The sequence below is a fragment of the Prionailurus viverrinus genome, chromosome D2 (assembly GCF_022837055.1).
Source record: "Prionailurus viverrinus isolate Anna chromosome D2, UM_Priviv_1.0, whole genome shotgun sequence".
Lineage (NCBI taxonomy): Eukaryota > Metazoa > Chordata > Mammalia > Carnivora > Felidae > Prionailurus > Prionailurus viverrinus.
In genome coordinates this window covers 22,339,223-22,361,754 of record NC_062571.1, presented here as the reverse complement: position 1 = coordinate 22,361,754, position 22,532 = coordinate 22,339,223, and the positions used below count along the sequence as shown (strand labels likewise).

The window sequence follows — 22,532 nt, the reverse complement described above, 5'->3', positions numbered from 1 at the left end:
AAAAATAAATAAAACGTTAAAAAAATTAAAAAAAAAGAAAATGAATATTTAGTTTGATTTCACTTCATTAAAGATGAAGATAAAATTCTGTGTTGACTGAACGATTCTGCTCTGTAGTTTTGATGTTAACTGGGCCCCCAAAATCCTCCTCACATGAGTCAGAAAAATTTTAAGTTTTTAAGGTTGAGCGTATTTTGTTTAACACGCAACAACAGCAACAAAATATAATAGCTTAAAATAGAAATGTTAACCATTGTCACATCTAAGTCATCATGTATACCCTCAGCGATATTCTATACTCAGGGAAACAATTATCTATATGCTATTAAAATGGAGAATATGAAACCAGATAATGGCAAACAAGGTCAGCTACATCTTCTTCCTTTAAATGTCCTAAGTTCTGCCCTCACCCCCAACTTAATAACCTTCCTGTCTCCTTCCACCCAGCCCCTGCTCTCAGGCCCACTGCTAACAACGAGGAGCCTAGTAGTACTCTGAAAAGACAGGTGGTCTGCATAATCCTTGGAAGCTTGTTGAGAGTTAATAGCAATTTGTTATGTATAAATATTTGCTAACATAAAATTAATAATTATATTTTAACATCGGACATTGTAATCTAAGAATATACTGGAGCAAATGTTGATTGTGCAGTATTATATGCCCATAACTATTCATTATTTGCCTTAGACAAATCCAGTCCTTAGTATATCAGGGTACATTTCAGGAGAAGATGTGCTGTAAAGCCATAACGTAAAATTCTTAGTGGCAGTGTGTCTTTGCTCTTTGCTGGGTCACTAGACAAAGGATACAGTTGGATCATAAGGGTTTGTTGGACAGTAGGAGTATTGTTTCTTAAAGCACAAAGGACTTGAAAGAACTTAAAACTTAAATTTAACTTTTGTAAATTTGAATTACCTATGCTCAATGAAGATTATTAGAAAAATTATCATGTAGAAGAGCAAAATTTAATTCTGTCCTTCAGAACCACTGTTAACATCTCAATGTACTTTGATTTTTGTCTAAAAGCCTTTAAAATGTTATATACACAATGTAACTTTTTGCTCTTTTATTTGTGGTTACCTAGTTTCTACAAAATTACATATTCTATGGTCTTGATTTTAATGGATAAATAAGATCCAATATACATACTTAATAATGGTGTTTTTCTGACTTTGGGTCACAGTGTACTAGAGAGTCATGAAATCAATACATCCTTTGGTTTTGCTTTTAATAGGATAGAATGGGGGGGATATGTCTGTATATTATGTGTATTAAGGCTAAGTTTTGCTCCTTAAAGATCTGGTTTCATTTATATAAACATCATGATATACAATGTATTTCTAACTGTAGGCCATGATCAAAACAGTTCGCAAACCACTGCATTCACTTAATTAACTCTTCTTTTGTTCAACACTTGGATTGTTTTCAGTTTTCTAATGGTACAAGCCTGAGATGAACATTCATGTGTATAAATCATTGTGTCCAACTCAATGTATAGTCATGATAGAGTTCCAGAAGTGAAATCACTTGACCAAAGAATCTGGACCTTTTTGAGCCTCTGAACTGCATTTTGCCAAATGCTAGAAATATTTAACCAGGGTAGAATCTTGAGAAATTCCCTTTCCATGGGAAGAATTGTTTCCCATTTATTTCTATAATCACTTAATATAATACATACCTGAGAAATTCTTTTAACTGTACAAAAAATATATAATGAAAAGTAAGGCTCCTTCTCATCTTTGGCTCCTAGTTTCCCTCTGTCAAGACAGCTACTAATGCTCACACGTGTCTTCCCAAAGACACTCTGATTAATGAGGTTGAGCGTATGGGTATAGACATTGAGATGGACACAAAGCTATTTCCCTTGTATTTGTTATACAAGTGACACCGTAACATAGACAACGATCTGGTCTGGAGTCATCATTTAACCTCCCAAGTGGAATTCCTAAAGTCATGCTACCAGCACACCCTTTGCCATATTTATGAGTTGTGTATCCCTACCCATATTAGGTGAGGTTTCCACAAATTGTGAAGAATAATTTGGATGACTTAAAAGAATCCAGCAGCATCCTTTTTGTACAGATCAAGAATTCTTTGTAAAATAATCTCTCAAGAGGGAATCTAATTGTAACTAAGTAATTATCTCCAGAGAGTTAAGTCACAGCCTGTGTGTGATCACAGCTTCCTGTAAAATGAAGCATATAAAGATTAATGCTCAAGGCTAGACTGGGTTTTACTATAAAATTCCTTTCTTTTTTTGTGTCGCAGTTGAGCATTACTTTTATGAAACATATGTGATAAAAGTAGAATGTGAAATCTTAGTAACTCTTTTTCTTTTCTACAGAACTGGCAAGGGAACTGAATTTTTCAGTGGATGAAATCAATCAAATACGTGTGGAAAATCCAAATTCTTTAATTTCTCAAAGCTTCATGTTATTAAAAAAATGGGTTACCAGAGACGGAAAAAATGCTACAAGTATGCTGAAATTATATTACTTTAACTTTCACAACTGCATATATCCAATGTTTTAGATAAGCCTACTGTTAAGAAACCAGAGTAATCATAAAGTAATAGCAAGTCATTAAAGTTACACTTGTTTAATTTTAACACTGATATTCCAAACATCTATCTTTGGGAATCTTTTTAAGAAAGCAAATAGTAGAAAAAAAAAATTTTTTTTTTTTGCATTTTGTCTTTAGTTCTCTCTGTGACCATCAAAAATGAAAATACAATTGTAGCTGTTAAATTGTGGGGTAGTAGTCAGAAGCACTCTGAGGCTACTGCTGTGGCTGGGGACAGATGCACAGGGAGAGGAAGGAAGAAGGTATAGGATGAAATCATTTTATTCATCTTCATATGTGCTGGCAGAGAAGTCTCTAATATTTTTAGGTTTAACTTTGTTTAGTTTTGCTGGGGTGGTGGGAGGGGTGGTGCTGTCCTGTGGCCAGTGCCAACCCACAACAATGGGAAGTAAGTTATTGTGGGTTTGCCAGGGTCAGCCTGACCTCAGTAAGCCGTTAAGATGGTCAATGTCAAATATGAGGGTGATCTATCTTGGCAGGCTGAAAGGAGAGGAACATGTTTAAAATTTTATTAGATCTCCTTGTAACTAAATGGAGTTTAGCTATTTTGAGGCCCATCTGCTCGGCATCTTACAGTGGAATGAATGTTGCTGTCATCACACACAGCTTCTCAAAAGTGATTCTTGAGACCCTAACATGACTTCCCTGTAATGGTGGGCTTTCTGAGCCCTCTGGATGGTGACATGGCAGAGCTCAGTCAGGAGGAGCTGAATAAACTCTAGGAGAGTCAAGAAAGCCGTGCCTTTGTGTGGATATTGTGGTGACTGGAAGAAAATCACTTAATCGGGTTTTCAACCCTCTTTTCTCCTTTTTCAGCTGATGCCTTAACTTCGGTCTTGACAAAAATTAATCGAATAGATATAGTGACTCTGCTAGAAGGACCGATATTTGATTATGGAAATATTTCAGGCACCAGGAGTTTTGCAGATGAGAACAATGTTTTCCATGACCCTGTTGATGGTAATTGAATTTAGCGTTCATATTTATTTAATCATTTGATAAACTTTGAAAGTGTGGAGGACAAGGCAGCCACTTGAAACCAACTAAATTGTGATTTGCTTGACTTCATTTCTCATTTTCACAGCATCTTCTCTGCCAGAGTCTGGAAATAAACACTCTGATAGAACAAACTTGATAAATGTCTGTTACATAAAATACACATAATGAGATATAAAAGCATAAGTTAACTGTTGGATATTCAATAGTTGGTATTTGAAAATTTTTTACATGACCAAGTGGAAGAAAATTTCATATCTAGAGAATGCATTGTGGTTGTCATTTTCATATTTACCTAAAAAACTAGTGAACTCTTTTATTAGTATATTGGTAAGACCAAATTGTGAGTTATTTTTACCAAATAACCAAGGTACTGGGTCAAGTTTAAGCATAGAGTACACAAATTGTTAAATAAAATGGTGAAATCTTGTTTGGGGACCAAGTATTTAAGCGCTTACTGAAAAAGCCTAATGCATCTCTCAAAAACATGTTTTACTTATTTAGCATTATTTTAACTTCATATGCTTCCATTTATTGTTTGGAAAAACCGTGCCTGATATATAAAAGTCGGTGTCATTTCTAATTCAATGAGCACATTTCTAATTCAATGTTCACTAGCAACATAATTCATTTTTTACATTAAATTAATTTATATAATAATATTATCATTTTTCCTTCAATTTCCTATGTAAATTGGGGCTTTTTTAATCAAGGTATTAAGTAAAGGATAACAAATACCTTACTATGTTTTTCAAGGTGTTTGTCTTCCTTTACAAATGGAAACATATTCTGATAATGAATTTTGAGTAAAAAATGATGATGGTGTGGAGGAAGGAAGAAGAGCTAGGGATACTCTTCTATCCCAAGTTTTGAAAATTATGGCATTTTTCCCCGTTTTTAAACTGGCAAAGTTAGACTAACAAGAATCAGTAACTTCTAGTTCTATGTATGTTATGTGGCAAAGATGGCAAATTCTTAAAAAGTTTCTGTTTACTAACGTTAAAGCTAACAGAAAATTTAAAGCATATCTTATTATCCATATAACATAAACATGATGGGCAATAGTCTCTAAAGTGGTTTCTTTATAAGCTTATAAATACCATCAATTGGGGCAGGACACCTGGGTGGCACAGTTGGTTAAGCATCCAACTCTTGATCTCAGCTCAGCTCTTGAACTCAGGGTTGTGAATGTGAGCCCCTCCTTGGTTTCCATGCTGGCTGTGAAGCCTACTTAAATACATACATACATACATACCATAGAACCTTGGAAAAAAGCTCTCTTCAAGGCCTTGTCTTATATGTGAGACCATATAATGGTAACCAATCTCTTTGCACTAAAGATAGACCATTATATCAAATTCTGAATTATTGCCAAGTTACAGTTTATGGAATCTTTTAATATTATTTTTTGGGAAAAGAAATTAAGAGAACTAATAAGCAAAAAAAAGAAAAAAAAGAAAAAAAAGAACAAGCAGGATAACCAGAAAATAATGGAAGTAGTCAATAGAATTGAAAGCTTTATTTATTTGTAACATTTTAAAATCAGAATAGAATGAAATAAATTCCCAAGGGCTTTTTGTGGCTACATCTTAATATTTTATATTTCTTATTTTAAAAATTCGTAGGAAAATTTAGGAATGTGTATATGAAGTAAATTTCACTTGTGCAGATTATGAACCTCAGTTAATGTCAGCCAACTTTTCAATAAGATTCTGGTTTATAGGTGACTATACTTACCTACAGTAATTTGAATTTACCACAAAAGCTAAGTTGATATTTGTTGTGGACTGATGGGAAAATTAGGCTTTAGTTTTGTAGACCATTAATTCAGAAAGTGTGCTTGGTTGCCTTTTTTTTCCTGTCTCTCCTCTTGGTGGAACTTTTATGAAGCCTCCTTTCCTCACCATGACCAGACCATTGTTCACTTCTTTCTCTGCTGAAGGAGAAAAATGTCCCCTTTGTCCACACAGCGAAGGTTAAAACAAGGGAACTGCTCCCTACCTCCCCACTGAGCAGGCTGGTGTTTCAGTGTTGTTGTGAATATTAAGAGAGCTCTTTGCAAATGGCTTTCTTCCTGTCTCTGTCGTGTATCATTTCTTTTTTCTCTTTGAGTTGTGATTCTGAGTGGTCCGCATCACCAAAGTCACTAAGACCTCCATGTGCACCACAAGTCTTTCATCTCTGTCACATTATGACACCTGAAAGCTTTCCTTGGAGTCTTTTCTACTTTATCTGCTTCTCAAATCCTTTTCCTAACATCTTTTTAGACTTTTTTTTCCCCCAGTGCTATTGCTCTAAAGTCTAATAATAATCTCTTTCCAAAGATTAAATTTATTTTTCTTCGCTGTAAATTTCATGTGAAAAAAAAGAAAAAGAATGAGAGTCGGGTAGCATTGCTCCTATGTAAAGCTCTTCAAATGAGTTATAAGTAATTAATTATAACAATTGTGGTTTGCTGTATGCAGTCCACCACCATATGGATTTTGCATGCTGAAAGTAGAAAGCTAATAAATTTGACCGTGGAATAAATGTATTTTATATAACGACAGCTAACTTTTTATTAGATTGAATTAGTCTGTATATTTAAGTTACTGTATTAAAATTATCAAAGTTGATAGAAACCATTTATATCTTAATTAATTAGTGTTCTGTTTTATTATAGTTTGCACTAGTCTTTTATTTCATTGTGTTACATTTAGTTGAACTAAACCAATAAATTTATGAACATTGTTCTGTAACTCATCATACATTTTCATACCTGATATAATTTAATTCATTCCATGTGTTTTGTTTGATGTACTCTAATTCATTCCAGTCAGTCCAAATGTACTGTCTTCCATAGGTTATCCTTCCCTTCAAGTGGAACTGGAAACTCCCACAGGGTTGCACTACACACCACCCACCCCTTTCCAGCAAGATGATTATTTTAGTGATATCTCTAGCATAGAGTCTCCCCTTAGAACCCCCAGTAGACTGAGTGATGGGCTAGTGCCTTCCCAGGGGAACATAGAGCATTCAGCAGATGGAGGACCTCCAGTCGTAACTGCAGAAGACACTTCCTTAGAAGACAGCAAACTCGAAGACTCAATGCCTTTAACAGAAATGCCTGGCACAGTGGATGTAGATGAGAGCCAGTTGGAGAATGTATGTCTGAGTGAGTATCCTCAATACCTCGGAAGTATGGCTGGGGTCCCAAAAGATGTTAAACCAGCAGAGCCACTGAAACAAACTAGTAAAGTAAGAGTAAGCTCTGAGCAGCAAGAGAAAGGAAAATCTGGTCCTGATGAGGAGATGATGGAAGAAAAACTCAAATCTCTATTTGAGGACATTCAACTTGAAGAAGGCGTAGAGTCTGAGGAGATGACAGAAGAAAAAGTACAGGCTATTCTTAAACGTGTTCAGCAAGCAGAACTGGAAATGTCTTCAATTGCAGGTTGGCAGAACGAGACATCAGGTGGAAACCTAGAGTCCCCTGCTCAAGCTCGAAGACTAACCGGTGGGTTACTAGAAAGACTGGATGACAGGTATGGCTCCATTTCAGAAAAAAGGAAAGCGAAATACAGATTACATGTTAATAGTTTGTTTTAAAACCTACTTTTTAGCACTTACTCTTTTTCTAAATTACCATTCCAGTTTGGGGATAATACCTGCTTTAAAGGTTGGTTCATTCTGCTAATCTGGAGAGGGAAACTCACACGAAACTCAATTTAATTCTTAAAACTACTGATAGCCTGAAGCAAAATGTAAAAAGTTTTACATGCATGCCAAAGATGTCTGTGTTTACTTTAGAAGACTACTCTTTTCTAGTTTGTGACTTGTCTGATTTTTTTCACAAAGCTAGTAATTAATATGCTTTCAAAATAATGGGGTAAATAAAACTCCACGTCTTTTAGAAATACAAACCTTTCTATGATTTCCTGACTTCAGACTTTAAAAGTCATATGTAATTCTTCACTCCAAATAATATTGCCATGATAGAAATTTGATTACAACCAAAATAATTCCCTAATCATGAATCTGGTTCTTTTTGATACTGGACTTCCTCTAGAAAGGTAAGAGTCTAGTGTCCTTCAGACATTGGTTCAAATCCCACTGGCATTAGGTTTGCATTTTGTGACTCTGGATGAATTTCTAAGCTGTAAGAACGTCACTTTAACTGACTTTAAAAATAAGAATACTACTACTTTCCTCACACAGGTTTACAGATTGAAGAAGGAAGCCTATAGAATGGCTACCAAATGGCTGCTACAAATAGTCTGTCAGTAATAGATGGCATTGTTTTTATTTATGCAGACATCAGGCTAAAATATAACTTACCTCAGTGGCAACTAGTGATAACCTCAGGTGTTTTTGCATCCAATTTAAATTTATTTCATAACCATGTTTAATATTTTCATATGACTGGTAAAGCTTCTTGCTCAATGAAAATTCCCAAAGAGGGAGCTTGTAACATTTTGCAAAAAAGGAGTTTACAGAGTTCTTTTTGAAGAATAAGACCAAAGAGTTCTGTGCTCACCCTACCAAAGACAACAAATAGTACTAGTTTTGATGTCTGTGTTCTAATATAGTCACATTAATTTATAGTTACATAACAGGAAATAGATACAGTTACGTTACAGCATCTTTGCAGTGTGCTGGGACTGTTTGTACTTATACATATGGAATAGGGTGTGCTATGGATAGGTGTTTTTTTTTATATAATCACAATTTGATTTATAAGAATTCACACGTACTCACAGACATATACAATCATAAAGAACATTGCATTGCGCTAATCAGTGCCTTCCAAATTCTGTAGATAATAAGCAAAGACCCTAAAAACAATGCACAAGCTAGAAAATAAAACCCATACTGATACCAGTAAAAATTAGAAGTCACTTTAAAAGAAAGTGTTGGAAGAGAAAGATTTGTAATAGTTCGTTAAAAGGAAAATAGTCCTCACAGGACCTAGAAGCAACAGGTAAGCAACAACACCCTGCTCACCAGTGGGGGTCAGCACAGGTCAGGAGCCAAGAAAGATGAGACCCAAGCAAGGCTATCGTGGTTTGCAAAGGCACGCTGGCAAGACCCACAATTGGAAAACCAGAGACTGGAACATGGGGTTCTTGAGGATGTCAGGGCTCTCAAGGAATGCATTTTGTTCTCTGCCAGCAGTTTTTTCACTGGCAATATTAAAGCCTTTGGAGATCTCCTCCTCCTTAGATTGGCAGTTCTGGAACTCCAGGTATGCCCATGAACCTCCCAGGGTGACTTCCTGAGATCTCAAATCCAAGTAGCTATCGCAGTGCAATTAAACAAAATAAAACAAAAACAAGGACAGCATAGCTAGGCAGGTTGGGCGGGGCAGAGCTGGGGCCCTGTGTAGCATCTCATCACCCCAAAACCCAAACCCATGATAGACCCTCACAGTTTGAAATCCAGTGACCATATTTTTCATGTCTTTCTATTTTATGCCTTCAAGAGTAGTTTACAATATGGTAGTGAAAACTTTAGAGCTTCTGAAGCCCACTTTCAGCCATGTATTGGCATTGTAAATTTCCACATCTTCTCTTTTGCAGCCCTGATCAGTGTCGAGATTCCATTACCTCATATCTCAAAGGAGAACCTGGAAAATTTGAAGCAAATGGGAGCCATGCAGAAGTCACCCCAGAAGCAAAGACAAAATCTTACTTTCCAGAATCCCAAAATGATATAGGGAAACAGAGCGCTAAGGAAACTCTGAAACCAAAAATCCATGGATCTGGTCGTGTTGAGGAACCAGCATCATCACTAGCCGCCTATCAGAAAGCTCTAGAAGAAACCAGCAAGTTTGTAATAGAAGAGCCTAAACCCTGTGTGCCTGTCAGTATGAAAAAGATGAGTAGGACTTCCCCTGCAGATGGCAAGCCAAGGCTTAACTTGCACGAAGAAGAAGGGTCCAGTGGGTCTGAGCAAAAGGTATGCCATCTAGTTATCCGGTACACTGTCATTTAAACCAAAAGTCCTGATGCTTCACTTTGCTTGATTAGTCTTGTAACATTGAGCCCAAGGTTCTTTATGATGACCCAGTTGTAAATGTAATACTAATGGAGGGGGTGAACAAAGTGCTAGGTGGAACATATGCTATTGGATTACACCTTCATTCACTGAGAAGGAAAAAGCAAGCAGCATCAATTCAGCTATTTTTCAGGAGGAAGGAGAACTACAGAGATGTTATGCTTAAGGTCCAGTGTTAATTTGGTCTGGTATTTAGGTTTCCTAACTCCCAACCCAGTGTTCTTTCTTATGGAAGGGGGATAATTATTCAGACCTTTTCTGGTGGTTCTGCATAATTTAAAGAGTTTATAGCATGTGACTCATCTAAGAGCTCTACCCTATAAAAGTGTGTTTTGTTTTAAAAATTGGAGAAACACAGTGCCCAAGCCTAAAATGAGGTGGGTATATACCATGGTGGGTTGACAGCATTTAGAAATTGGAAGTTAGAGGTCTCATTTTAATAATTTTTATATCTAAGTTGATGATTATCTTAATATTCATTTTTAAAAATTTGAAAACCTTACTGTCAGAATTATTTGCACTTTGTGCTCTGTGTTCTTGTACCATCTAATAGATTTTTATTCGTTCTTTGAGGTTTATCATTTTTAGATATTAAAAACTTAAAAACTTTAGAACTGAAATTATAGATGGATATAAGAAAATAAAAATTAGCTCTATTTACTACATTCTTTTTTTTTTTTTTACTGCTTTTTGCTCTCTCCATTATTGTGTCTTTTCCTGAACTGCGCAGTGGGCGTAGACTGAGACATGGGCATCTTTGGAACAGTAGCACCTACAGTTTTCCCTAAAACATCAGGTTGGCTTAAGATCTACCGCAGTGTTTTAGGTAGGACAAAAAAAAGTCTTTTGTAAAATATTGAGTCCATGATTAACTCCTGCTTTAGAAAAACTTTAATAGCAAACTCCCAGTCACTCAGGAGCTAATTATCAGCTTATCAACTAATCATATCCTTTCCTTTTCCCTTCTGCAGGCTATCTTTTGACCATTTTCCTGCATGGTAGGAGGGAAAGTGAGGGGAAGTAAAATGCTAAGGCCTTCCTTTCACTTCCCGACAAATGGGTTTTGAATATTGATTTCTTTCAGTTCATTCTAGTATATTTACGCAGTGCGACCTTGGATGTTCCCTTTTAAAATGAGTCCACAAAATAGAGAAAGAAGTGATAACATAGTGATGTCTTAACTATGAAAGTTTATTCTATAAAGCCTATTAAAATCCATAGAAAAGGTCTGAAATCAAATGATCATATACCCGTAAATAAACACTTCTTATATGTACACATGCAAACACATTGGCCATTGGGGAACCAGGGAGAGGGAAAAAGAGGGTTTGAAAATGAAAGCCTTAACCCTGAATGGAAACTCAGTTGAGTTCATCAGTACTGGAACATAATTGCTATTAGAAAATGTTTTCAAGGTTTCTTATAAATGAGATTGTGCTTTTGGGATTGGTCTAAGTAGATTCCCTAAGAACCCAACCTTACAAGAAATCCAAAAATGTTCAGGATGTGCCCTTTGTGGCTAGACCATAGTGCATTAGCAACCAACTAAGTCATCTGATGTATGATCTCAGAAAACAGCCCCCTTTTTGTCCCCTAAAAAATCAGGTCAAAAGTCCGGGTGCGGTTCTTACACGGATGACTGCCTGCTGTTACAAGGTAAACTTCTGCTACTTTCCAACTCTTTCAAAGCAGTGACCCATGGCAAGAAGTACTAAGAAAATTGTTTGGTCTCCTAGTTACCCTCTTTGCCAATTCTAGAGAATTCTTTAAAGGGAATCCTGATCGAGATTCTACTACAATCTTCTCTCTACCCTCCACCTTCAGATTAGCAGGGAGAATGTGGAAACAAAACACAGGCCGAATGGCCCCTTTCTATTTTTATAATTATGTCAATTATAACATACTTGACATCTAGGCTTGGTAGTGTTTGCATTAATGTATGTTCTGCTTTTTAATTTACCCAAGTGAAAATCTTCCCCAGTTTACGATCCGTAATTATTTATGAATAATTCTGATTGAATTTTTCTCTTTTCTTCATCTAATCTACTGATCTCTGAATGCAAATTAGAAATTCTTTTTTTTTTCCCACAATAGGAACTCCTTCCCTTTTTCTGCTTCTTTGAGCCATTTCAGGGCCTTCTTTCACAATACTTGGATCCTTCTAAGTTTTCTGAATTTACAGTCTTTTCAAAAAAACTTCAAATTTCATAAGGAACTTAGCAGCCAGTAGATCTTTGCAGGGAATAAGGAACTTGAAAACTCTCTCCTTTTGACACCATGTTATTTAGTAGGGTATTTTGTTCAAATGAAACTTCTTACAAAGTCAAGATTGATATTACTATAATATTTCAAAATATTTGTTAACTATACCTTTGGTGGAAAATGGCCTACTTTATTATCTATTTGAGAAACATTCCATAAATCACATTAGCTAACACTGATACCTCCTGTAACAATTTTACTTTTTCCCCCCTATTGATACCAACACTGCCATTGATTTTTCCAATGGATATTAACTATAGTTTCTATCTCTGAGACTATCAGATATAGGGTAACTAGCAAACTTAGAAAACAAAATACCAGAATTATTATCAGAATTCCACCATTAAATTTTGAAATAAAATCATTCAGTAAATAGTGTTCACCATGACATTGCAGTAGAAACTGAAGATATTTTTCCTTTGAGTTATGAACTATGTGGTAATTCCTTTTCATTCTCATTGCCTAAAAATTAATATTTGTGCAATTACTGTATTCTTGTCTATGCCATATTCTTGTCTGTCAGGTGTTTTTTCTGTCCTAATTTCATATCAATTCTTTAAATTATTTTTTAATCTTTATTTTTGAGAGAGAGAGAGAGAGACAGAGCAGGGGAGGGGCAGAGAGAGAGGAAGACACACAATCTGAAGCAGGCTCCAGGCTCTGAACTGGCCAACACAGAGCCTGACGTGGGGCTCAAACTCACAGACCATGAGATCATGATCTGAGCTGAAGTCGTACACTTATTAACTGACTGAGTCACCCAGGTGCCCCTTTTTTCCTTTTTTTTCACATCAGTTCTTTAAAATAAGACTCCAAGCTTTCACATGTTTTATATTATTCTTTCATTCATTTGCATAAACCCTTACTGAGTACGAGTTGCATGTTAGGTGCCAATTATACTGCTAAAAATTCCTGTTATAAATGTATGTAGCAAATTATACTGATGTAAATTCTTTACTTTTTTATAAATTTCAAATAGCTTTTGATAAAGTTGTCAAATCTGACCAAAATTTCATTGAAACTAGACATACTATACCTCTTTAATGAAAGGTCAAGTGAATATAGATTTCAAACTAGTTTTAAATGAATATTAATTTTTCTTCAAACTAATAATTGGTAGCATATAGTTTCTGATGCCAAAATATCTCTTATTATTATTTTTATTATTTAATTACACTGATCTTTACCATATATATGCACATACAGATCAGTGTAATTAAATATATCCATTACTATATGCACACACATATATACACACATATACAGAGGAATTTCAGTTAGAATCCTGCTCAAAATTTTCTTCCATCTAAACTTTTTTAAAGATTCTCACAAATACATATCATGATTTTCCTTAGCAGGGAAAACCAGCAAGTGAAAGTAATTCTTTTTTGATTTCCCTTCTCAGAATGTCTTTTATTTTAAATGTGATGGTAAAATTATTATACTAAAAAATGCATTTATCAGGACTTGAAAGACAGTGAGAGTGATTCGAGCTCAGAGGAAGAACGGAGAGTCACTACCCGAGTTATTCGCCGGCGTTTGATTATAAAGGTATCCTGTAGCCGGATGGTGATGGGGCATCCCTATGTGATTAGAAAGTCCTTCCTTGTGGCCTTGAAAATTTAGCATGCTTGATAACTAAGTGGCTCTGTATGTTTCTTTGCATATTTGAAAGCTTGTAAGAACAACCAGCAACAAGGAAAAGGTTGTGTTGCATGGTAGTGAGTGTTCTGTCTAGGCCTGTGTTTGACATGTGACAGCTGTAATTTTGTCTGGGAATTCTTGGTATTTGTATCCTGCTTTCCCTCAAAGTGTTATATGTGAACAAAGATTTTATCTTGGTTTATATCAAATGAAACGTTCAATTGAAACCTCCGAGGCCACAGTGAGGTATGAGGTCAGGTCAAGAAGGAGAATGAAATAATTAAAAGGCTCCCCTCCTCAGCCTCAAATTCCTACTGCCTGAACAGATAGATCTTAAGTAAAAACTAGTTCTTTAATACCAAACAATGGCTGAGAATTTGGAGTAATAGCCTGTCATGGATGTATGTGACAAACAAAATTGGGCAAAACCTTCTGAAAAAAGGCTTTTGACTTGACTAACATACAGAAAATCAGTCTGTATTTTTATATATACGAAGCAGTTTTTACTGGAAGTGAAAAATATCATTCTCCCCCTGCTACAACACAGTTGAACACTATGAATAAACCTTCATTTCCCCCCACAAAGGCCTTTTGAAGCACTGACTGTATGCATGGTAAGGTCCAGCAGAACACTTTTCACAGCCTGTGCTTGTCTTCATTACTCTCTTTAGAGAGAGATTTCTTGATGTTAGAATAATTGACTACAGAAACTAGGAAGCCATTTTCAACACACAGGCCTTTGAAGGTGGTCCAAATAACTTGAGGCTCCTTGGTTGACAGCTCTGGAGAGAAAGAAAGGAAGGGAAATATGTATTGAAAACCATTTATCAAATTTATCCTCCCTTTCCAAAGTGTCAGGAGGCCCAGCAGAGAGCAGAGAAGTTGGCTTAGGTATCTAAAACTTTTTAATCCTGCTGCTTGTATTTTTCATGTAGATCAGATGAAAGAAGAGGACAAAATCTGCCAAATCTGCTCTAGTATAGTTTTTCTAAGACTCTGGAAGCATTAGAGAAGAAAATAGGTCCTTGTCTGAATCTTAAACTATGCGCAAATCAATCATGAGCTCAATAGATAGCTATCAAAAAAAAAAAAAAAGCACGAATCACTTTGAAATTCCATATAGGCAAGCCAAATTACTTATGGGTGTCCAGCATATCCAGCATATTTGCAAGTATTCACCTCCCACACATTCCCTGGGATTAGGACGAAAGAAATAATACAGGTTTTCTGAAGGAGTTAAAGCCATACTCTTTGCTCAGTCAGGCTTTGTTCTTCCCAGAATCAGTGTCTTCAAGAAATGGTATTTTAAAGTGAAATTTCCTGAAAAAGCACACCAAACATATTGTCTTGTAACTTGCTTTTTATGCTAATATATGACATACTGGTGTCACCTCCAAATCCACCTCACTCCTTCTAAAAGCTGCTCATTATATGAGTTGACTCTCCTGTATATAGGACAGAAGAAAATAAACATAATCCTGCAAAAAAAGTGAGAGAGAGAGAGGATAAAGAAGTTTTACTCTAAAGAATACAAAAACAAAATAATAAAAACACAAAACCCATCAAATCAATGAGGGTTATTTCACTTGGTCTAGAATTCTAGATATGCATTAGCAAGCTAGCTTTTAAGTAATTTTGTTGGAGTGTGTTATTTATATATTTGAGCTTAATATAAAATTAAGCGTGTGTGATATATAAACATTTTTATTAAGGGCTTAAGTTTAAAAGACGAAATTATGCTATGATGGCTTCATAAAACAGGAGTCTGTGTTCTCTTCAAATCCCCACTTCTTGAAGTTTAATTTTAGGGAGGTTGAGTTGGAATGATCAGAGCATAGGTTTTATAACTGGGGAGTGCATTGTGTACACAATAGAGTCACTCAACAAATTTGGAGAAACCAAAACCTAAAAAAAATAGCTATAATTATAATTGAAAACTATAGATATAATAAAAATCTTTATAAATTACATGTATAAGAATCTTTCTGGTTACTCTTTTTCTGTTCAGAGTTTCAGGGCAGTTAGAAAGGATCACATTTCTGTTGCTTTTCTCTTCATGTGTTGGTATCTTTCTGAGATAAAAGCTGGAAACTGCCGTCATATACGGTAACTGGGATGTGGGAACTGCCTCTGCCAAAAACATGAAAGGAGAATGTTAGGATGGAAAGGAATCATTGATACTAAAATCACTTCTTTTCCAAGGTGACAAAACCAAGGGACTGGAGAGTGGTTGGTTTAGCCCAAATCACACTCCAGTAGAGTAGCACTTCTGGAAGGCCCCAACCCCAAACTAATCTCGAGCCCTCCAGTGCAGCACCTTCTACCTGCTTTTTCCACAACACTGTGTTCTCCAGAATAAATAAAAAAGGAATAGCTTCTTATAGACCAAATTAGACACTTAGCCACTTAAACCTTTCCAGCGGCCTGGAAGAGGGCAGCCGTGGGCTGTCTCTCCTGGAAATTATCTGACGGGATTGGAATGCTGAGAATTTGGCCTGCTTCATGGAGGTTGTCCAGCCTTGGGCTGAACCAGCATATTTATGCTGTTTGCCATAGTGATCCCTCTAACATTTAGGATCTCGGAGTTGAAAACTATTGTGGGGTTGTTCCATCTCTCCCAGGACTAGCTGTGGCTATGCAGTGTCCACATAAGCAGTAGGTGTGCTCAGGATTCCATTACAAGTGTGGGTGAATCTGTCTTCCTAGCCATAAAATTTGTACAACTGATGGGGTGAAAGTATAATTTTATGATTTGTCTCTGTAATGTCATATGCAGGTTCATCCATTTTTTATGAAGTTCTTTTTTTTTTAATTTTTTTTTTACATGTACTGTATTCAAGTCTCTAAGGAATAAGTCCAACAAACTCTTCCAATTGTGTGGGGACTTTTAGATTTTATAAGCATATTAATTTATTTCTATATAATTTGATAATATCACAGTTGTTTCAAATGCTTCGAAGCAGTTTCAGTAAATTACTCAGTCCTATGAGCTTGTTTATTTTATTCGCTTAGCAAAGACAGTGATTACAAAAGTAAAAACTTTAATTCGCAGCCAAACTATTGTGAAGTTTGGTAGGCTTCAAATAACTGAATTTTTATTACATAGTTCAACTGTATTTTTATTTCTGCTTTTGAACTTTTTGCTAACTTCTGAATTAAGTTTACATATATGTTTTCCCCAAATCAAGCAACTCAAAAGTATATAAAGTTTGATCTACTCTTTCCATTTCCCAGAGGTAACCACTTTTCACGAGCTTCAGGTTATTTTGATGTACATATATTAATATGTATATAAAATGTACATGCACTTTATATACATGTAAACACACATTCCCCGAATTGAGTTTCTCAGAATATAAAAATGGGTTATACTATCACTTACTGCTTAATAACTTGCAAAGTTATATATGTCACATACATGGTATCCTTTCCACTTGGGGGAGAAAGCTAAAGTTTTAATGTTCTATACATCAGACAAATTGGTACATTTCGTACTGGTTTTCTTTCCTTTTATTCAAGGACAGAGGAATAAAAGCTATAAAAGGCAGTGCCTCTAGCAGAGGTCCAAAGGGAAGTACAGCTAGTCTACATTAAGGTGGCCACTGGGGATGATACTGTGACACCATATGTGCTGTGATTTTCCTCTGAAGTAGGAAAGGAAAAAGTTGGGGGGGGGGGGGTGTTGCCAAAAATAATGCCATCAACAAGACCAGGGGGGAAATTTTGCCTACTTAAAGGTACAAACTGTTGTCTAGAACTTTAGGAACTAATTAGAGGTTATTTTCTGTCATTAAAGATGGATGATTTTTTTTTTTAAGAACATGTTTCCTGACTCCTGTCTTCCCTCTTTATCTAATGGATTCCTAACTATTCTCCCCCAATTTAGTGAGTTTCTACATCATAACACAACTTACTTTGGCCTTATTAAAGCACTAATTGACTGTATTTAATGGCCAATTATGGTTAAGAGAGGTATCTTTATCTTTAGCTATACATAAACAGTATGGGTTTTCAGTAGGAAACAATGAAAATGCCTACATGCCAGACTAGATCTAAACAACTTCTATGGCTTGTTATTTAGAAGTAGGACTTTAATTTTTTCTAAGGCTATTAATATAAATCCATTTACTTCTATTATTCACTATATTTATAAATATACCTTCTTTCACATTTCTGTCAGAGACTTTCCAAACAGTTAACTGGCATCTTTCCCCACAAAAGGGTCCATTCATAATGTATCCAATAGGATTCTACTTTACTGGATTTTCCTGGGATCCTCAAATTACCTACTATGCAAAACACCAGACATTTCCCAGAGTTAGCTCAAAAACATTTCATTTTTTCATGTTTAAACTGTAATGAAATCTTTCATCACCTCTTATTATTGGCTTTTCTGCTTCTTTATGCCTTTGTTTTCAAAATAAAATGAAATTCATTTTTTTTCCCAAAATATATGAAACCACCCACAGCAAATATAAATAACACTTCCATAAAAAACTTTTTGCAGATTTTAGTGCATTTAAGCATGAGACCTCCCTCTACATTTTTCCAATCCCCTTCCCTCTCTTAACTGTGCTAATTGAAGCAAATCATAAGCAAGAGCCAAAGGGAGCTAAACATGAGCAGCAAGAAACATCACGTTTTATTTTCATCCCACCTCCCTCCCTCTCTACCACAGTGAGGAAAATGAACCCATGTCTCACCCAGTCATGAGCTATGAGCCCATAATCTAGAAGAATACAAAGTCATTTTGTAAAAAGAAAAGAATGAAAACAATTTTGGCAGCAAAACAAGGTAATGTTTTAGTCTTTACCCTGTCATTTTAAACCGGCTCTGCCTTTCTACTGGCTGTGACATAAAGCAGTCATAGAACATTCTCACCATTGGCTGGTGCTGACAAAATTATCAGAGCTACTACCCTTTCCAGCCCAACAACACTGCAAGAGTTAGAATCCTGGCTCTCCCAGAAATGTAGCTGTCAACTTCGTGATCTGCCATTTTCCCTAAAATAACATCAGGTGAACAACAACTACAGTACATTGTTCTACAGCATTGTCCCAGCCACCTTTTCACCAAGAAGTCTGACTAGCAGGTCACTAGGTCTGTAGAGTAGGTCTGCACTTAAGATGTTTGTCCTTGTTCCCCCAAACTAAGTGGCACTAACTGAATGTTGAATACCAGTGAAGAAGGTTATATATTGCATATATAGCCCAATTTTTGCTCTCTGAGTGGTTTTTCTTTTTTTTTTTTTTAATGTTTATTTATTTTTGAGACAGAGGGAGACAGAGTGCGAGTGGGGGACAGGCAGAGAGAGAGGGAGACACGGAATCTGAAACAGGCTCCAGGCTCTGAGCTGTCAGCACAGAGCCCGATCTGGGGCTCGAACCCACGAACTGTGAGATCATGACCTGAGCCGAAGTCGGATGCCCAACCAACTGAGCCACCCAGGCGCCCCTGGTTTTTCTTATTGTACAATCATAGAGCCAAAAAGGGAGATATTAAGGAGCCATATAAATCTACCAAGCTGGAAAATATGAGCCCAACTTGGGGAGTTAAGACTTTATTCCATTTTTTAAATTCACCAGAGGAAGATCTTTGACAGTTTCCCCTTGTAAATCAGATAACAGTCACTAACTGAAAGATATCATCATCTTAAATTCCTTTAGTACTGATCTTTTCTTTTCTTTTTTTTGTCTGTGGCAATAGAGATTAGATGATCAATCATCACATAAGACCCCTTCACTTGAAGATAGTATTCAGAAATTGTGTACACCATCGGACATAGTTATGCTCATTTTAATACCTCCAAAAAGCTCAGTTTTAAATAAAAACAAGACATTGTCAGTACTCTGAACTTCACTTTTTAAAAAAAGTCTATCTTACCCTTAGTAAATGAATTTTTAAATGAAAAAAAAAAACTAATAAAGACAATAAATGTAATGCCCCAACTAAGGTACCATCTTAATTTAGATTAAGGAAAATACAACCTAAAAATTATTTAGAGATTTGGTAGGACTAATTCAGAAACACAGTGCTCAAAATGAGGCGATCTAATTAGAGCTCTAATCATTGACTTTTTTTTTTTTTCTTCAAAAAATGAAACCTTTTGGTTTATATAGCATTGTGTAACTGTGTTTTATAATTTTTCCTTCTTGGAGTTGCCTGCTAACCGTCAGTCTTGTACATACCTAAGGCTTACTGCTTTGACTGTTGTGGCCTGCTAAGTAACCATTAGAGGAGTCAGCCTTTTCCCTTTGCCCTGGAGTAGCAAGCAGAATTTATACTTTCTTTCTCTAAAACTCTGCAGAGCATGTGTGTGGCCTATGGAGTGCTGTGGAGATCTGTCCATCTAGTATGTTGCTAATCTCTATGCCACATCCTTTAGGGAGAGGAAGCAAAAAACATTCCTGGTGAATCTGTCACAGAAGAACAATTTACTGATGAAGAAGGCAACCTCATCACCAGAAAAGTAATCATCATTGGGATTTTACGCTTCTCTTGGGATTTAGATTTTTCTACTGTTTGCTGTAGTGTCACCACTTGAAACAGAAACAGAAAAATCTCACTATTGCTTCCTACAGATCACTCGGAAAGTAATAAGACGAATTGCTATCCCACAAGAGAGAAAACATGATGAGATGGTAATGGAGAGGGGCTGCCAGAGAAAAAGCAGAGGATAAACGCTTTGTGAACTTTCTAGAATACGCTGCTAACAGGCTGGCATCTGCAGTGTGGCAGCTTGAAGTGTTTGTTGCTTTTGACATCCTGTGCATTTGATCAGGGTCAAAGAAAAAGACTTCTTAACATTCTTTAACATTATATATTTTTTACTGTCTTCAGAGTTTTCAGAAATAAGTTCATTTATGGAGAGTAGAATGTGCTGGTTACAGCATGTGAGAGAAATAAAATTAAAACCCTCTCTCACCACCAGACCCCTGGGCAGCACCCCCCCACCCCCAATTTGGCCTCCCACCCAGTGCTTTGCCTGAAGCTTAGTGCCTGCCTAGGGGGAGGGTGGAGAGCACCTGAGGGAGGGCACTCACTTCCAGCAAAGGTACAGGGTTTCAATGTTAGAATGGCAAAAAGCTCACATCAAATCTATACATTTTTCCCTTTCCAGTGTGTTCTACAAAGGGAAATCTGAATTCCCTCATCTTAACCCGAGGAGGGCTCTCCTCTCTGGGTTTATAACAGCCCATATGCAATGTGCCAGTTAAAGAACTAATCTTAACCACTGTGCAGTGTAACTCAGCAGATGAAACTCCATCTCCCAGACAAAACACCTCTGGCTATTTGTCATTCCTTTCCTTTTCTCATTTTGAAAATAGAAACTCCAATAGCCTGTGTTTACATAAGAAAAAGTGCACTAAAAATTTCTCAAGACTAACTCAAAAGATTGGAAAGGCTACTGTGTTTCTGTTATAAAGCTGGGAAAAGTGGAGTATTTGTACAGTTTTGCTCTCAGGGAAAAGTAACCCTGGTGCTCAGTGAAGAGAGGTCTTGTTTTATGGAAAATGGATGATTGCTTGATCTGCAGTAATGAGGAAGGGGTTGGTAATTCCACAAATTAAAAAAAAAAAAAGTCCCTCAGATCAACAACATTCCTATGGTGTTTAGTTCATGATCAGTGCTTTCCTGAGAAATTTTAGTCTCAACACAACAGATTGCTTAAAATTCTGTTGGCTTAAGAAGAAATAAATTATAATTTACTAATATTTGTTATAATTTGGGTTTGGGTGCCTTGAGAGCTTTGGTGATGATTTCTTCTAGTTTACAAGTAAACGAACAGGCTAACTCATTTTTTTTAATTTATCACTAACCTTTAAAAAAATGTTTATTTGTTACTATTATTCTTTTTTTGTCACTAACCTTTTATTTATCACTAACCTATCAAGTTACTCCAAAGTATAGTTATGTTACTGTATTCATTCTGACGGTGCTCTCTAGCTTGCCTCGATGATGCCAGGCTTGTGTGGTTACGCCAAATAGATTGTGTGTATTTTGAGACGTGAAGTGACAAAGTGCTTTAAACTGTGTTTCACTTACCTAATCCAGCCTCAAGGGACCAGAATGGGAACCGCTCTATGACTAAAACTCTTTCACTGTGAAATCTTAACACATACATTCCTTTTTACAGCAGGGAGAAGGTTATAAGGTGAAGACAGCGAAGAAGGAAATCCGTCATATGGAAAAGAAGAGCCATTCATAACAGTAAACGGTTAGTCAAGGCAATAGGTGTGCTCATAGCAACAACAGTCTGCCTTAACTCACTGTGAAACCTCTCCTTTCTCTTGATGAGTGATTCAGATCCCCCCATCCACTGCCCTCCTCTCTTTTTCACTGAATTCCAGCTTTGAATATCCAGTATGAACTTATTGGGCTTATTTTTATATTTACATATGCAATGTACACACACACTCCAGTCACAGTTCATAAACTTTCTCCTCACAAACTAGTCAGGAATTTAAATGTAAATGGTGTTTCCAGAAGCAAATGTAAACAGTGATTTTTGAGTCCCCTCTAAGAGTAGAGGCTCCGTGTGAAATGTGGTAGTATTATACAGCCTGACAGGAAGCCGGTCTGGCAACAACCAGTTAGTTCTCACTGATGCACTCTGAGATTTGTGCACATCCAGCCTTTCACCATTTTAGCAGAATGGCCTCTGAGAATTCAATTTCCATTGAAATAGAGTGGTTGCCCATTTTAAATTAAATGGCCGAGATCCCTATATGCTACTTGGTATATCTTCCAGAAACCAGGGCAAATTAAATAGAAGGTAAATGGACTATTTTTTTTTTATTTTTGAAAAAAAATTTTAATGTTTATTTATTTTTGAAGGAAAGACAGAGCGCAAGCAGGGGAAGGGCAGAGAGAGAGGGAGACACAGAACCCAAAGCAGGCTCAGCCTCCGAGCTGTCAGGACAAGCCCAACGCAGGGCTCACACTCACAGACTGTGAGATCATGACCTGAGCTGAAGTCAGACACTTAACCAACTGAGCCACCCAGGCAC

General features: G+C 36.4%; 1 protein-coding gene across 6 annotated transcripts in view; it reads left to right on the top strand.

Annotated features, from left to right (window-relative positions):
• Positions 1–22,532, top strand: part of ANK3 (ankyrin 3) — a 332,342-nt gene that overhangs the window by 297,191 nt on the left and 12,619 nt on the right. For 2 of the 6 annotated variants that reach the window (XM_047825332.1, XM_047825331.1), the window contains 7 exons: positions 2,345–2,476; positions 3,400–3,543; positions 6,422–6,733; positions 7,013–7,103; positions 9,138–9,516; positions 11,221–11,271; positions 21,659–21,739. In XM_047825332.1, the coding sequence (XP_047681288.1) occupies positions 2,345–2,476; positions 3,400–3,543; positions 6,422–6,733; positions 7,013–7,103; positions 9,138–9,516; positions 11,221–11,271; positions 21,659–21,730 (1,181 nt within the window). In that variant the 3' untranslated portion in view covers positions 21,731–21,739. Of the gene's footprint in view, positions 1–2,344; positions 2,477–3,399; positions 3,544–6,421; positions 7,104–9,137; positions 9,517–11,220; positions 11,272–13,341; positions 13,429–19,906; positions 19,991–20,102; positions 20,163–21,658; positions 21,740–22,532 lie in introns of all 6 variants that reach the window. The other 4 variants (XM_047825329.1, XM_047825328.1, XM_047825334.1 and 1 more) reach the window with 3 other exon arrangements.